The sequence below is a fragment of the Hipposideros armiger genome, unplaced genomic scaffold (assembly GCF_001890085.2).
Source record: "Hipposideros armiger isolate ML-2016 unplaced genomic scaffold, ASM189008v1 scaffold_411, whole genome shotgun sequence".
NCBI classification, from domain to species: domain Eukaryota; kingdom Metazoa; phylum Chordata; class Mammalia; order Chiroptera; family Hipposideridae; genus Hipposideros; species Hipposideros armiger.
Genome location: NW_017731761.1, coordinates 412696 through 429328, shown reverse-complemented (window position 1 = coordinate 429328; position 16633 = coordinate 412696). Strand labels below are relative to the sequence as shown.

The window sequence follows — 16633 nt, the reverse complement described above, 5'->3', positions numbered from 1 at the left end:
CATGGAGAATTTAGGCAACTTAGCTTGTAAAAGGTGCTGTAATAAAAATTACTTAATGATAGCATTTCTCCTCCAAACTGTTACTCAAAATTCTTCATTCTTCCCCCTAAATAAGGCTGCACTCTGAAAGTAAGCCAAAAGAATGGTTTTATGGACCAGAGCTACGGTTTCATGACAGAAAGGCTAGTTATTCTACTGAGAATAGCGCGTGTCCTTCAAAAGCACAAACCCCTTTAGAAACTTGCTCTGCTCACTCCTTTGCCTGAGAGATAAGAACAAATGGTCTGTGACCTAAGATGGTTTAACTTAAGATGGGGTGAATGCAATAGGCATTCAGGAGAAACTGTATTTCAAATTTTGATTTTTGGTCTTTTCTAGGACTGGCGATGTGCGGTATGCTACTCTCTCAGATGCTGACAGTGACGGCAAGATGGTTTTGCCCCACTGCAGGCGAACATATGTGTTCTGAGCACGTTTAAGGTAGGCTGGGCTAAGCTATGATGTTCTGTAGGATAGGTGTATTACACACATTTTCAGCTTACAGTATTTTCAACTTATGATGGGCTTATCAGGACAGGACCCCATCGCAAGTCGAGGAGCATCTGTACTGGGTAGATATTATAATAGGCAAGTTACTTAGAAGGAAAAGGAAGAGCAAAAAATGAGGTGCTGGCCCACAGACCTTGAGCAAATCAATGAAACACCGGAAGAATGTGTACTGGTGTCCCTCCACCTACTCTTACTGACCTATGATGATCATGTGCTGATTTGAAGATCACTGATTCATGGAAACTTTCCTCTTTCAGTTTTCATCAGATGTCCCAACTAGGCCCAGAGCTGACATCCTCAGCTGTTTGAGTGTGAGCACAAGTGGCTGCGCACACTCATATGTGTGTGTGTGTGTGTGTGAGTGTGAGAGAGAGAGAGACTGTGTGTGTGTGTGTGTGTGTGTGTGTGTGTGTGTGTGTGTGTGTGTGTGTGTGTGTGTGTCGGGGTGTTGGAGCAGCAAGGCCGGAAGAGCTCCCTGTGATTTGGGACACTGAGACAGATCCTAAAGAGTTTGGTAAAGGTAAAAGTAAAAATCACTTTTTTTGCCAAAAAAACTCCTTTCCAAAGTAGTTGTTCTGAAATGGTCAAACTCTGGTTTACATACAAACCTTTCCACCTCCTATAATTTCAAAAGCCTTGAAAATTATGGCTTGGCCTATGTTGTTTAAAACGACTAAAACACAGAAAAAAATTTATATTTATATGTGAGGTTTTCTTTTTTTAAGAATAATGTATTATTTGGGCTGCTTTCAGAAAGAATAGTTTCTTAAAGTGCAGCTGCCCCGGTGGGACGAGGCCGCCCTGGGACCAGCACCCGGGCTCTGCGCCTCCAGCTATGCGCTGCCACACACACGCCCCTTCCTGTTGTAAGTGTGCGCATTCTCAGCTCTTGCTCAGGAAGAACCCAAACCACAATGACAGAAGCTACTAGTGTAAGAGTCAACCACATGCGAGGAGGCTTACACGGGTTATGTCATTTATACTCAGAGAAGTCTTTGTAATGAAACCAGTCACCTTAGAGGGGAGAAAAGCAAAGTTCATGAGGTTACCTAAATGGCCCCAACTCACTCAGCTAAGAGCGCAGATCTGAGCCCACTCCACATGAGTGCAAAGCCCAGATGATGGTTTACAGAATTGGATGGGTGAGAATCTCTTTCTAACATTAGACATTTTCGTGGGCTCCCACATCATAAGCGTTTTACTTTAAGCATCCTTCAATGGCGAGTAGTCCATGACACACTTCTGTTGTGACAGCAGTAATCCTTTTAGATAACTTTGTAAATGGATTGTTCCCCAAAGCACTGCTGGAGGCTGGGACTTACACATCTAACTCATAATATCTGTCCAGACTACAAAAGATGCCCAGTGGTCACTGCTGTCCCCCGGGACAGCCAATGCTCCAGACCACAGGGGTGGCCTTAACTCTCTCCACGCCCCCTTCATCTAACCTCCTGCTCCTGGGAAGATGATGTCCCACCTGTAGGACTCAGCCAACTGCCCCCCCCCCAGGTTCCGACTGCACTGGGCCCTCCTGCTGCTCTCACTGGCTGCTCTCCTTCCGCACCATCGTCACATCTTCCAGCTACTTGGCCACCCTTTCTGTCCCCATATCCTATGTGCTTCCAGCTCTGTATGTCTCTAGTGACAGCTCCTGCCGGACCCCAACATTTCACTTGTCAGTCTTTTATCTACATCTTGCAACTCTGTGTTAACAGGGCTGCAGTCTTCTAGAGGGGAAGTTACTTGGTGGGAAAAATGAAGCGCATACATGCAGGCAGCTGGGGGGAGACAGGGGCCATCTGGGAGAAACCGGGGTGATCCGAGGGGAAGCTGTGAAAGGGGGGCAGACGAGAGCTTGACCTGTAGTGATACACTATGAACTTTGCAGCCTAAACAGGAGGATTTTCTCTCATGACTCACCCGCTGTAATTATATCTTATCTACATGGAAAATAATGATATGAACAAAAGTTTGAAAAATACAGAGGATACTATTAAAAAACCAGTGATTATTTCACTTTTGATTGACACGAGCAACACGATTCATGCTGTGTGCTCCTTTCATCCTAACACAGAGAGATCAAAACACTGAGAAGAATTAAAATGACTGGCTCTTGGGCACGAGAAGCATGTTTGCTTTCACATGGTTGTCGTTTCTTGCTTTCTACACATTCGAGTTTTATTTCAATCATAAATATATTCAAATCAGTCAAAATGTGACCATTCTTCAGTTTTTCAAACATAAAGTAATTAGTCCAAAGAAAGCTTTCATAGTTTCTAATTTAGGTCCTTGACGTCTACATTGTTCAAACATGTAGATATTCGTTTATAAGTTACATCCCACAAACAGACCAATACTAAGTTGATCGTGATGTTTGATTTCCAATAAAAAAATCGTTCTACCCTCCGAAAAAATTAAAGAAGCATCACATGTGTACCTTGATGCCTTTGGTATCCTCTTCATCAAACGAGCCGATGTCAAAGGCGTCGGCAGCGTTGACTTCTCCCCGGGGTGGAATCAAGGGTGGGGTGTACTGGAAGACCCGAGAAGGGAGGTTCAGTTACCAGATGACCTTAGAGCCCTGTCCCAACCTACCTTTCTATAAAGAAAGCACAGGGCAAGATCTCAGCACGCACACTCTGTGTAGCACTGCGGCCCAGCTCGTAAAAATCGCATTATATGTGTCACAGATGAGCTTGTGCACTGGATGGCCTCAAAGGAAGACCCCAGGTTGTAGGCAAATTTAAGGAAGAGAAAAGAAGACTCATGTCCACTCTTAAATAACTTATTATGAAATGCAATGGATTCTCAGGACTGCACATTCCACCAGCTCAACCTTAAGAAGGCACGTTCTCTACAGGTGATGGAGGCACCACCTTCCACCTACTGGAGCCTGAAAGTACCACAGGGCAGGCAGAACGCTCCACACCCACAAGGGTAGGGTCCTGAGGCTGGTGCCCAGGAACCAGAGCTCGCTCTAATTCTAATCAGGCGGGACTAACAGATCATGATTCCTCCAGTATGAATTCTCGCAAAAGCGAGTCCAAAGCTGATAAAGCAACATTTAATTAAAAAAAAAAAAGACTTCAATTTGTGGTATTTTCCATATCAATAAGAATATAAAAATATCTTAAAATAAGGAAAGGGAATTATGTTGATATACAATCATGCTAACTCTTAAATTATGTGGTGCTGGGTTATAAAGTATATGTAAGCCTATGACATTTTCATATAGAAAAATATAAAAATAGTCACTTATTGAGATAAGTCAAGAGGATGACCTAAAGCTGAAAGAGTCTCAATTATATGGACATTTAAATTGGCTAGATAATAGCTCTTTTTCACCATTTATTAATTTATATAGAAGATATTTTCAAAATGTTTCAACGAGAGAAATGAAGAGAGAGAAGAAGTCCCCGAAGGAGCCAGCCACATGGCCACAATGGATAGAAGAGCAAGAAGGACACTGTGGACAGGGAGACCTTGGGGACAGAGGCAGGAAGTGGAGACGGAGACGGTGGTGCCCAGGGCGGGACCCGGAGGGAGTACCTTTTGTAAGTAGACATGTTGCCAATCAATGCCTTTGAAAAAGCTGTGTTCTTTTACTTCCTGTGCACTATGGAAGAGAGAGAGAGAGTCATAACAGCAGTGAGTATGTATTTGGAAATCGAAGAAATATTTTGCAAAAACTATCTCCCGTTAAGCACATAAAGGAACAACTATTAATATTTCCAGTTTCTTAAGACGCGAGTAAAATATGCTTCACAGCAATGCAGGACACTGTGATATTTAGAAATACTGCACGCCGAAGCTAGGAATACTATCCCATATGATAATTTACTTGGGATATTTATTCCAGTTTAGGAGAACCAAGGAGTTTTCACAGATTACTTATATAATATAGAATATAAATATATAACATATAATATATAAAATATATAAAATACAGTAAAACCTTGGATTGTGAGTAACGTGGTTTGTGTTTCACAAGACGAGCACACATTTCTAATACATTTTAACTTGGTAAACGAGCGATATCTTGCAATATGAGTAGCTTGTTTCCGGAACGAATTATGCTCACAACCCAAGGTATTACTGTATATATATAATATATATATAATAATATATATTTCCAAGCAACTAGAAATACCCCCGAGAGAAGACTTCTGGTTCAAGTCAGTGATTAAGCTCAGACGTGCAACTTCGTTCCTTCCCAACAATCACCAAAATGACCAAAGGGCAACGTGTAGGCAAAGAGTGACACACGACCATCAGCAGACAAGATGGGAGTGAACGGAGGGGCAGTGACTGATGGCAAAATGTAACAGAGCTCGCGCCCGGCGGACGGAGATGCTGAGCTCCAGGCTCATCAGGGTGTGTATGTGGGAGAAGACAGAATGTTGGATGGAGCTGTGTATATGGAACCCTTGACACAAACACACATGCACACACACATACGCATGCATGCACACACACACATGCGCGCGCGCGCGCACACACACACACACACACACACACACACATGCTTGCACATACGTACACCATGCTTTCGTCCTCCACATCCAACCCCAAACCTGCAGCTAAGTATATATTCTAATGGGGGGGAGGGGAGCCTATGAAAGGTTCTACTTTTAAAAATTAAACTTGCTAAAGATTTTGAAAAGCAATCAATAAAAGGGTTGGAAATTTAAGCTATTAGAAAGTAAAAGAGAATCAAAGCAAAGATGCAGGTAATGGACAAGGTCAGGAGCATAGATGGCCATCTTAGAAATCCTAACATCCATCTCCAGGCGTTCTAAGAGCTAACCAAGGAAATGTCAGATAAATAAAATAAGCTGGAGAACACAAGTCTTCTAAGTAAAAGGGACTCTAAGTGGCTGACAGATGAGGGATAACCGAGTTCCATGACCAGCACTAACCGTTCGCTTGTATGTGATAAAGCAGTATCTTCAAAGTTCTGGGGGAAATTATGATCGATTTAGAATTCTATATCCAGCCAAAATATCAATCAAGTCTGAGGACAGCAGGAGGACACTTTGGATAAGTAGGGACGCAGAGCTGACCTCTCATTCCCGCTCTATTAGGAGTTACTTGAGAACATGCTCTAGCTAATGCGGTGTGAAAAGGGGCTCAGGAAAGCAGGCAGCATGGGATCAAGTAAATAACTAGCAGATTCAAACCAAGAGAGCAAAAACAGGGAGGAGGTGGATAGAATGATGCTGATTAGCAGAAACAGAGCACTCGGTTGTCACTGGAGCTGGTAGGTTTGAGGGTAAATCAAAGTCCACACATACCTATAGATACCTCACACATACATCATATATGAACTTAAGGTTCATTTCCAGGCTATGTAGAAACTGTGCAGTCAACACACTTCTGGTGTCACACAGTATAAATACTACTTATTCATTTGCAACCTTTGAAATTAGCCTATGTGCACAGCACTAAGATTGATCTGATTTTGCAAAACAGGGAGTAAATAGTATCAACTCGACGATGTAAAAATCAAAATTAACAATGACAAAAACTAGTCAGTGAGAGAGATGGTGACAATGAAAGACAGGAATGCCAAAACCTTCATTTTATAATGTGGGGAAATCAAGAGACACAGTTTATAATTGATGGAACGAGGCACAACTGGGTAAGTATATAAGTTAAAGCTACAAAGGTTAAGCAAAAGAGGAACGAAAAACAGTGTTTCAATTCTTTTGAGAAGGTGGTAGTAAGGGAGGGCTCTGTAAAAAGTAGAGGAGCAAAATCTTCATCTATTAAAGTAAGAATAGGTAATTTCTCAAATTAAGAAATAAGGAAATATACATGTAACACATTATTTAATTATCTATATAATACACATAGAATATGTATAAAATACAGAGGGTGCCAAAAAATGTACACATATTTTAAGAAAGGAAAAATAACTGTATTAAAATTCTAATACTCAATATATATTGATAACAAAAGATGAATACAAGTCATGTGTATACATTATTTTGGCCGGTATATACATATACATATGCTATTCTAACATACACATATGCATGCATGTATGTGCCATACACACATATAACATGGTTAAAAGCTGTTGCTTATGTAAAGCAAGCCTGGGAATGAAAAGAAAAGCAAACCTAGGGGTGGGGAGAAATAGGGGAAAGGTCTGTTTTAAGACTTCTATAAGCTTTCCAGGTATTACTGGTTTGTTTTGGGGTTTTTTTTGCGGTGGGTAGGGGACAGATAGAAAACATGTATAAGATGGCAGTTAGTCAGTTATACATTAGAGAAAAAAGGTGAAAACCTGATCCAATATTAACCTGCCGTAACTACAAATATAATCATTAGTAAAACGTATCCAAATGAACTACAAAGTATCAGAATTCATTTCTACCGCCTACATGATGGATTTTCAAAGTTGAAAAGTCAGTGACTCCTTCAACTTGTTAATTACAAACCACATGAGACAATATACACAGTTCCCCTGTGATTCCCCTACTGCCCCCGAATCAAAATGGAAGATTGTTTCGGACTAGGAATGATTTTTGATACACTGAAAATGACTGTTTTGCTTTCCCGGTGGAGTCTGACAGGCAGAAACACCAGCCTACCCGCCTCCGTGGCAGCCAAGCCGCTTACTAACGTCTCGCTGCAGCAAGCCCTCCAGGAGGGACTTCAGTTCTGGGCAGAAGGTGTCTGGAAGTTCCACATTCTGGGGGGAAAAGAATACAATTTCAAAAATGCACCCACTGCAAACGGTGCCCTCATACCCAACCAGGCTCACAGGCCATTGCTTAAATAAGGATCGTGTTAAAAATTACAGACTCATCACGAATTCACATTTACTCTAAAGAAACAAAACGGTTACTAAAATAATTTTCAAAGCCAATCCGCAGGCTGGGGCCGGGGAGAAGGATGAGAAGGGCCACTTGCTCTTCTGCATCTCAGTCATTCCCCTTTTATTTCTTTAGTTTTGTTCTCGATTTTCTATATCTTTCTCTGACTGACTGTTAGCAAATCTTGATTTTTTTTTTTTTGCCTTGCTGTCTAGTTCCAATAATTTTTCCTTTAGAAATTCTTCTAGGGACTATCTCTTCATTTATTTAAGAAAGCACATTTTTTATATTGGTTGTAATGGAAACACGAACGGGAATAAAAATAGAGTTTTTAATCTCTTTACCACGGTGAGTGTCATCCGGTCTATTTCATGCTTATCTTTGGTTTTATGTTGTCTGAAAGGGCTGTGGCTGTGGAAATAAAGAACATTCTATTATAATGTGGTATCAGCGAACTTAGCACATATCATTGACTAATATTTGGGTAAAGTATTGTGTTCTGTCACTGTTCATTCAAAACTATAGAAAGACAAAAGCCATAAGCATTTATTATTTCCAGAGAAACTGCTGATCAGATATGTTGGGTCCCAAAAAAGCAAGGCTTATGCTTATCTGAATGGCCTCATTCTCTCATCAATGAAGTCATGCCACTAAAATATGCTTTAGCAAATATATTCCACATGATGTTTTAAAATGTCATTAGGAAAAATTAATTAGCCAACAGGTAGTCATGAAAATGAAGGTTATTTATACAACATTTGTCACATTAGTGTTTGAGATAATGATTTTCATATGATTTTTTTTTCAGTAAAATGGTTATTAGTCCCTCAAACAACCCAAGGAACTGCAGTCAAACCAAAACATGACCAAGATGAACACGCTTCTGCCCCAGAAACCAGTCATTTTAAGCGATGCACTCCTTTGATGATAAGAGACAGACTAACCGCCATGCCCCCAGACTTCCAGTTTGAGGCCACTCATTCCCGTTTCACTTATGGAAACCCCAGACGTAAGAGTCAGAAAATCGGGGTTCAAGTTGTGAAGTGGCTGTTTACTGGCTGTGAGCCAGTCATGTAAACCTTCAATATCAATGTTTTCATCTGTAATGGGGCAGAATGCCACATACTTCACAGAAATGGTGAAGAGAAAACAAAAATAATGTCTATACTAGTAGCCAAGACAAGGGCAGTACACAGTAGGTATCTAATATGGAAATCCTTTGTGAAATTAATAAAGATGAATCTTTATAAAACAAATGTCTTGATAAACTCTGTAAAACAAATTATTCTTACTCTTTGCCATGTTTTTGAACTCTGGGAAAGCTGGTTTTTAAAGGAAATCCTGTCGTTAAAAGAGACCAGTAAACATGTAAATTAGAAAACCATGGCCTTATCTATTCATTTGAAAATTAAAGAAGAGATATATATGATTGAGTTTTCTTAATAGTAAGAAATGCCTATAAAATTACTAATCCTCTAGATTTACTTATAAGGCACATGTAACAAAACCTGAGGCAAGATATTATGTAAAATATTTTAAAGTTATCTCTATAAAATGGGTTGGAATGTTGAATACATAAACCAATGGTATTTAGAAAAAAGAACTAAAATTCCACTTATCATGGCACTACCATTTACTGCTACTGATCGGGCCACCCTAGCTAATTAGTTAACTTATGCATTGAATCATCTCTTCATGAGATTATCCATTTCATAGCATTTTATTATCTTAAACATTTAAATTTTCATTTTGTACAAGAGAGGGCACTCTAACACTTTATTTTCTTTTGTATGATACAAAGTAATTTTCATCTCTTGAAAATACTCGTTTGAAAACAAACAAACCTAAACTAGGTGATTTCGTTCCAAGCAAATGTATGCTAATCTTTGAAACAGATTATTGATTGGAAATATTCTTTTCATCCTAATTGTTTCCAAGGAGAAAAATGTAAAATTACTGCATTTCAAAAGCAAATAGGCTATAACAGCAAACAATATCTATCTGTTCTTTACAGGATATTAAAATTAAAAAAAATAAAACACACAACTTGCGTCATTCTTTTATGCAAAATACACAGCGACATTAACACGTTCATGGTTCAAGAGAAAAGGAATAAAAGTTTATTAGTCTTACTAAAACCTCTGTCTCTCTGCTTGACAAGCTGCTTCCACCCTGCCAAGTTCCATTATGTATAAAAAGGGGTTTTTATTCATTATAAAGATCCTCTTCGTTTTGGCAGATGCTTCCGATGTGGCTCCTGTGTGCAATGCCAGGGGACGCCATTCCCACTCTTGACCCTGTATACTTGCCTGCCTCTGATGCCGGAAGGAAGGGCTGTGCCCTGACACTAGTGGAGAAGGACTGCTGTGTTCTGACAGAAACGCTCTGTGCTAAATTTAAGAAGTCTTTCATGAGACCAGAAGGAGGCTTGCGAGGGAGCTGGAGTTCATGTTAGCGGTGCCAAAACCATTTCTAGCACATGGGCCCGATCACTACAAATCCCATTTTATACATAGAGCTCTCCCCTGTCGGACTCGGGAAGAAATGATAGGAAGCGCACTGCAGCTTTTCAATTCTGCGCGGTAGCGCTGAAAAAGTTTGGTCTTTCAAGTCAAAATCTTGATGCACATCTGTTTCCAATGTATTCTTGATTATTCTTTGTGAACAAAACCAAAGACTGTTTCTATTTTGGAAAATGTGAAAGAAAACCTACGATAGTAATAATCTCCATTTGCAGGGAGGCACGTGGTGCTCCCAGATCCTGTGTGATCGCAGCTGCTCCCTGAGGCTGCCTAGCGACGGGCCTGTCAACAGCTTCCAGCGTGAGCCAGGCTCTCCCAGCGAAACAGGCAGTATTCTGGCCGCATCAGGAAATGTTATGGGAACAAAATTCATGTGGGCAGTGGTCAGATGTGGCTTTTGAATTACAGATAGAGTGGGAGAGCTGCAAAGTCCCCCCCCAACAAGCTGGGAAATCGTTCAAGGTATGATAAATGATAAACACACACACACACACGCCACACACACACGCCACGCACACGGTATGTTCACAATGAAACAATGAGTTCAAAAACAATACCTTTATAATTACAATTGAATAAAAATTCCTACATCAAACATTAATTTTAGAATACCCAAAAGATTGCATATTACATCACATATGCGTTTTGAGCCTAAGCCAAGAGTTGCCAAAATATTTATAAACATTCCTTTTTTTCCCTACATGGAACAAACTCAGTAGCCTCAGGCACAGCTCCTCTCTCCCCAGGCCACCACCTGGGTGCTCCCCCGTGTCTGACACCTCCGGGGACAGACAATCAATGGTGACAAGCTTAAGATCAAGGCTATGGTCACATTGCTTCTTTCCCCTAAGAAACATCTGAAATCCAGATTGAGGCTCATGATGGCAATTCCGCACATTGGCAACGAGGACTTATCTTCATACCCAGATGCTTCCTAATGCCACGACCCCTTAATACAGTTCCTCATGTTGTGGTGACCCCCAACCATCAAATTATTTTCGTTGCTACTCTATAACTAATTTTGCTACTGTTATGAGTCGTAATGTAAATATCTTTTTGTTTTCCGATGGTCTTAGGCGACCCCGGTGAAAGGGTTGTTCGACCCCCAAAGGGGCCGCGACCCACAGGTTGAGAACCGCTGCTCTAAAGTATCTGACAAAGGCATCTGAAGTGGAAGTCATGACCAGCACCCACACGCGTGGCCTCTGAACGGCTCAGTCCATCACTGTCAGTCCTGGGATGCAAACATGTTCTCCGGCCTGGACAACTTTCTCACATCCCGCTTCCTTTCCCTCAGGCCCTGGGGTCTTATTCTAGGGTGCCAGGACAAGGCGAGGGGTGCTGGGGGGGGGTGCAGCAGAAACCGTGAGACACGCTGGTCTGTGCAAGTATTCATTCAATCACAGAAAATAGAAGCAAAAGAGACCTTCGGGACCACGGGTTCAACCTGGGTGCTCAGATGTGGGAAGAGGGGAGGAGTCTTGCTCAGAGCAGTTTCTCGTCCTCAGCGCTGCTGGCCTCTTGGGCTGGGTCATTCTTTGCTGGGGCAGTGGGGGCTGTCCGGGCATTGTAGGATGTTTAGCAGCATCCCTGACCTCTCTGCCCACTAGATGCCAGAAATAACCCTCTTCATGTTGTGACAATCAAAAATGTCTCCAGGCATTGCCAACCACCCCCAGGGTTGAGGATGAGCGCTGGGTAGTGGCTGGCACAGCGTCTGGCTCATCCCGAGGACTAACACTGTGGGTGTCGTGTGAGAGCACCAGGGTGCAGAGGGGACAGGAAGCTCCCTAAGCCTGCGCCCGGGAGGCCCTGCATTCAGGGCTCTTCCCGTCACCCTCCTGCTCTAAGTCGTTTCTGTTTGTTAGGCCCCTCATGCCGGAGAAAAGACAGCTGCTCGGGCTCCTTCTCTGCAGTATGTGAAAACGGTATAGGATGCTTCTTTACACATTTTCAAGGTTTTCCCACTTGCAACCTTGTGAGGAAGTGAAACAGGTGACAGTATCTGCTCGTTTACAGCTGCAGGGATGAAGGCGTCTGGGCACAGTCCGGTCTCCTGCAGACCCCACCACAGCACTTGGCTTCTGAAGGGCCCTGAGTAAACATCAGCTTAATAAGAACCACTGACAGTGTACAAACATTGGCTTCGGTGATGATATCATCCTCCTCCCAACTACCTTGAATAGAAACCAGCACTGTCTTAAACTCCTATCCTTCCACATCCAAACTTCCATCGGAAAATAAACAAAAAAACCCAAATCGTTGTAGCAGTGTGAGCTCTAGCTACAGTACCGCTAAGTCATTCGCCTCCTTTCTGGTCCCAGTATTGGGGGCTGGCCTAAGCGCGCCCTGCCTTTGGCTTGGGCTCTTACCCACACCTCCTGTCTCTGTCCCTCCAACGTGCCCTGCTCCGTGCAGCCGCCAGGTCCTCTTACTGAACAACAGCCCAACTATGTCCCTCCCATGCATCAAAGCCTCACTCTTTAGGGCCTCAAGAACAGAGCCCTGACTCCGCAGCGGCGATTCTAGACTACCTTCTCCTTCAGCACATCCTCCCCTCTGGCAAACAGCTGGCCCAGCATCACTCACAGGTCACCGAGGGGGAAGACACGTGCTCTGTACCATCCCCTCCCCACAGGAAACATGGCGATTCCTGCCCATCTTCCTATTGCCCTTCTAGCTTTCAGGGCCTACTTCACATACCATCTCCTGCATGAAGTCGGCCCTGCTCTTCCAAGTTAGAACTGGGGCCCCAGCTCGGTGCTCCTCAGCACACTGCTGCTGTGTGCTCCTACGTCAGCACAGCCCATCTGGCTCACCACCCTCATCATCTGCGCTCCTGCTCACGTTCCCTACGGTCTGCATGTGGCCTCCTTCCTTCCTCCCTCTCTCCTTCGCTCCCTCTCTCCCTTCCTTCCTTTCCCCCTAAAATCAAGCACAGTCTCTTGCATATTGTAGGTCATCAATACATGCTTACCAAATTTAATTTAAATCAATTAAGTAAAAAAATATTTCCCTGCTCTTTGGTTTTTAACGCCATATCCTTTCCTGTGAATCACTTGTGAACAATGCAAAGAATGGCATTAGACCATAAATCCCAGTGGGGGAGATTCATCTAATCCAATCTGTTACAACTGGAAGGACTCTTTCCAGTTCAGGTTCAACAGATGGTCACCAGACAGTGACAGGGAGCTTGCTATCTGAGGCAGGGCACACCTTCATTGGGCAGCTCCAATGCTTGAACGGACATTCTTGTGTCAAACTGGAATCCTTTCCCTCCCTAAAATGCCGACCCTCAGGGGCTACGCAGCATGAATTCCATCCCTTCGATAAGATGGGCCTTCCAACAGCTGGAGCCCCAATACTGGCTCCCCAATATTGACCCAGCTCTTCAACCTTCACATATAAGTCACGATTTCTAGCTCTTTCTCATCTCTTCTCATCCATCCCATCCCATCCTCAGGACCAGTCTCTGCATGTCTTCCTGTCGGCCAAGACTCCTTGTAACAGGAGCCACACGGAACGTTTATGCTTCAACCAAGCCTGATCAAGGACTTCACGAAGGAACGAATACCTTCCAAGTCGGCACTCCAAACCTGAATTATGGCCAAATAAGACTGAATTCACTTTCTTAGCCACAAATCATAATGCTAGATTATACAGAGTTAGTAAACAAAACCCTGGGATCTTTTCAAAATGAAGTAGTGTTTATGCCAGATTGCCCCTAATTTATATGCATGTGCATTATTATAAGCAGACAGAACAACATTAAACAAAACAAAGATGTAAACAAAGCCCTCAAGGCCAGGCTTTGCAGGTTTCCCTGTAAAATTTTATTGATTTTTTGAATCTTGAATTAATGTGTTCGACAGCTGAGCTGCTGCAGTTTTTTTGTTTTTAATCATCTCAAACATCTGTACATGTGGATTCCATATCTCTAAGCCCATGTCCAGCGAAGACCCAAGCAGAGACCACAGCGTGTCTGCTTCCACTCACAGGGCACACACGACTCCACTGGGGGGAAGGATGTCTCCTGTGGAAGTGGCTTTCTCTGGTTTGCCTTGCAGAAGCTCTCTAATTAGGTCAGCTAGTCTGATGACATGAATTAAGGCCGTCCAGGCTCCACAAATACAATAATTCAATTCAGGACCAACAGGACCTGACTCTCTAGGCAATAATACAATTTTAGTTCCCAAGTGAATACGGGGAGCAGAGGACAACTGGACTAGCACAGGCCTGAGGAAGCAGCAAGGGTGCTCAGAACTGAGTTTGGGGAGAAGATATGGAGTCCAGCCTCTTTTTGGAATGTGCGAAACATAAGAAGATGCACAGTGCTCAATGAGGCTTTCCAATGGAAAACTGAAAAGTTCAGCAAACGACCGGCCTTGTGTGTCTGCAGGCAAAACATCAGAGGGAGAATCGGACTAGGGGATTTTAATGTAAAGTGCTTTTTGTCTTTTTGTAAATGGAGAATGATCAAAACCATATTTTAAAAACTTAAGCTCTATATTAAAATTGGCTAAAAATTCTTAAAATTGATGGATTAATAATTTTTCGATGTTCAATGTGAAACTGTATTTCATTTCATCATCTTTTCACTCTATTTCACCATGTTTGATAGTTCAGAACTAAGGGCCAAGTATGACACAAATTAATTAAAAACAAACAAAAAAAATCACATAATTTAATTTTTGTGTTTTAAAAAACAAATTCATTTCAGCATGTTTAGAAATAAACGCACAGTTATCAAATGGCATCATTTTGGGTCCTCATCTTCTTCTGTAACCCTCAAAATGCTTTAAGCTCACGAGACAATCATGAGTAATGAATTTCTGGAAGAAAAAAATCCTACCTTCTTCAATTACCCACATTTTAAAATAACACTTATGCTCAAATAAGGCTCACCGATGGAAATATTTCAAAGCACTCTTTCTTTAGGTTTAACTGTGTTATAATTCCTATGTGGTACAGAATAAAAATACAAAATTATAGCTGCTATGATCACATGGGAACAAAGCTCTCACTTCTATAATATAAGGCAGAAAGATCCACAGTCATCATCTAGATGAGCATGTGGCTTAAAGATCACTGTGTGATCTAAGTTAATATTAGAGAGTCTAGTGAAGTCTAAATGGTCTTGACTTTGACCCCAGTACATGGCATGGTGATAGCATGAAACGGATGCATTTCACTCACCCTCTCAAAAGCTTGAAAAGCATGCATCCCAGGGAGAACCAGTCGGCACTGCTGTCATACGCTGTCCCCTTCTGCAGCACCTCAGGAGCCATGTACCCGTGGGTGCCACTAGGGAAGAGAAAGTGAACATGCAGTTGTCAGAACGTGTCCATCTTATAAAACAGTCATAGCTTATCAGGAGGTTCCGGGGTCATTCATTTAATGGCAACAGCTGTAAACAAGGGATGGGGGATAACAGTACTTCCATACAAACATGAGTCATCCAACACCCAGTGGGGAAACAACCTTTTCTGTCTTAATTAGTATAGGAATTAATATAAATAAATTAGCATACAAAATAAACATGAGGCATAGTCCATTGTCTATGAGGGGAAATCTGAATCTCGTTAGTCCTTCTCCACTACCGCTTTGAAGAGCTAAAGGTCTCCTGCCTGACTGAGAGCTCTTATGAGGCGATGAATGGCACTGGGGAAAGGTGGGAGGTGACGATGACAGGTGGCTACGTCACAGTGCTGTGGACTTCGATGGGGTGGGGATGCCTACTCCTGTGTGGGGTCCTCCCACCCCGACCCCACCACCCGTGCTGAGGACCTGCACCTGGCCATGCTGAGGTCGGGCTACTTCCTTAGAATTGGACAGAACTGGATTTCAATTCTGGCCCCACAATGTGCCAGATATGTGACCCTGTTCAAGTTACTTAATTTCTCTGAACCTCAGTTTCCATACCATCGAAAGCAGATCATTATACCTATGACCTATGGGGTTTCTGTGAAGACAACATATTCAAAGCAGCTCGCCATGCATGCCTGGGACAGCTGACGTTCAACTAATGACACAGTAAGTGCTGTGGCGACTGGCACTGCCACTCCACACACAGGTCACTTTCTGGACAGTTCCCTGGGCTGCTAGTTCCAGGAGGTCAGGGATCCTTTCTGTTTTGGTCACTGCTGCACTGCCAGCACCTAGCACTCAGCCATTGGTAAATAAATACTGGTTGTATTAATTAGTTGACTTAACCCTAACAGCTGTCATATGAAGTAAATATCATTCTTATGTCCTCTTTATTGAGGTAGCACAACTTGGGAGGATTCAAACCCAATTCTTCAGGCTCGAAAGCCTCCTTGACTTACAAATACAGTATTTCATTGTGCATTTGGCTTTTTTAAGTAGTGGCCTCACTATCATCATTTAAACATGGAAACCAATCTTCCCAATCCTGCCCCTTTATACACACTTCTCAAATACTGAGAAGAGCCCAACTTTCAGAGCTGGCACGCGAATTACGGCCAAAGAGGGAACGGCTCTACGAGGAAATGAATAACCCCACATCTGAAAGTTAACTCTCTTGGAAGATTAACTCGTAGGAGCTCTTGGATTCATAAGGAGTTGCAACTATACTAAATGAAAGAAACTAGCACACCAAACAGCTGTGGCATTAAAAATTCAAATGACTCTCTTAAAAATGTCTGATGAACTTCCTGGGAGAAGCCCCTCCAACCAAGGTTCTCGCCTAATAACTGTGAAGTGCTGGCCAAATGCTAC

General features: G+C 42.6%; 1 protein-coding gene across 1 annotated transcript in view; it reads right to left on the bottom strand.

The window, feature by feature from the left end:
• The window catches only part of GRK3 (G protein-coupled receptor kinase 3), a 118925-nt gene that overhangs the window by 10388 nt on the left and 91904 nt on the right, over window positions 1-16633 (bottom strand). Inside the window, exons 13-17 of the mRNA XM_019663948.1 lie at window positions 15092-15199; window positions 7718-7784; window positions 7149-7249; window positions 4099-4165; window positions 2987-3082 (exon numbers count right to left, since the gene is read on the bottom strand). Of these exons, the coding sequence (XP_019519493.1) occupies window positions 2987-3082; window positions 4099-4165; window positions 7149-7249; window positions 7718-7784; window positions 15092-15199 (439 nt within the window). The remainder of the gene's footprint in view (window positions 1-2986; window positions 3083-4098; window positions 4166-7148; window positions 7250-7717; window positions 7785-15091; window positions 15200-16633) is intronic.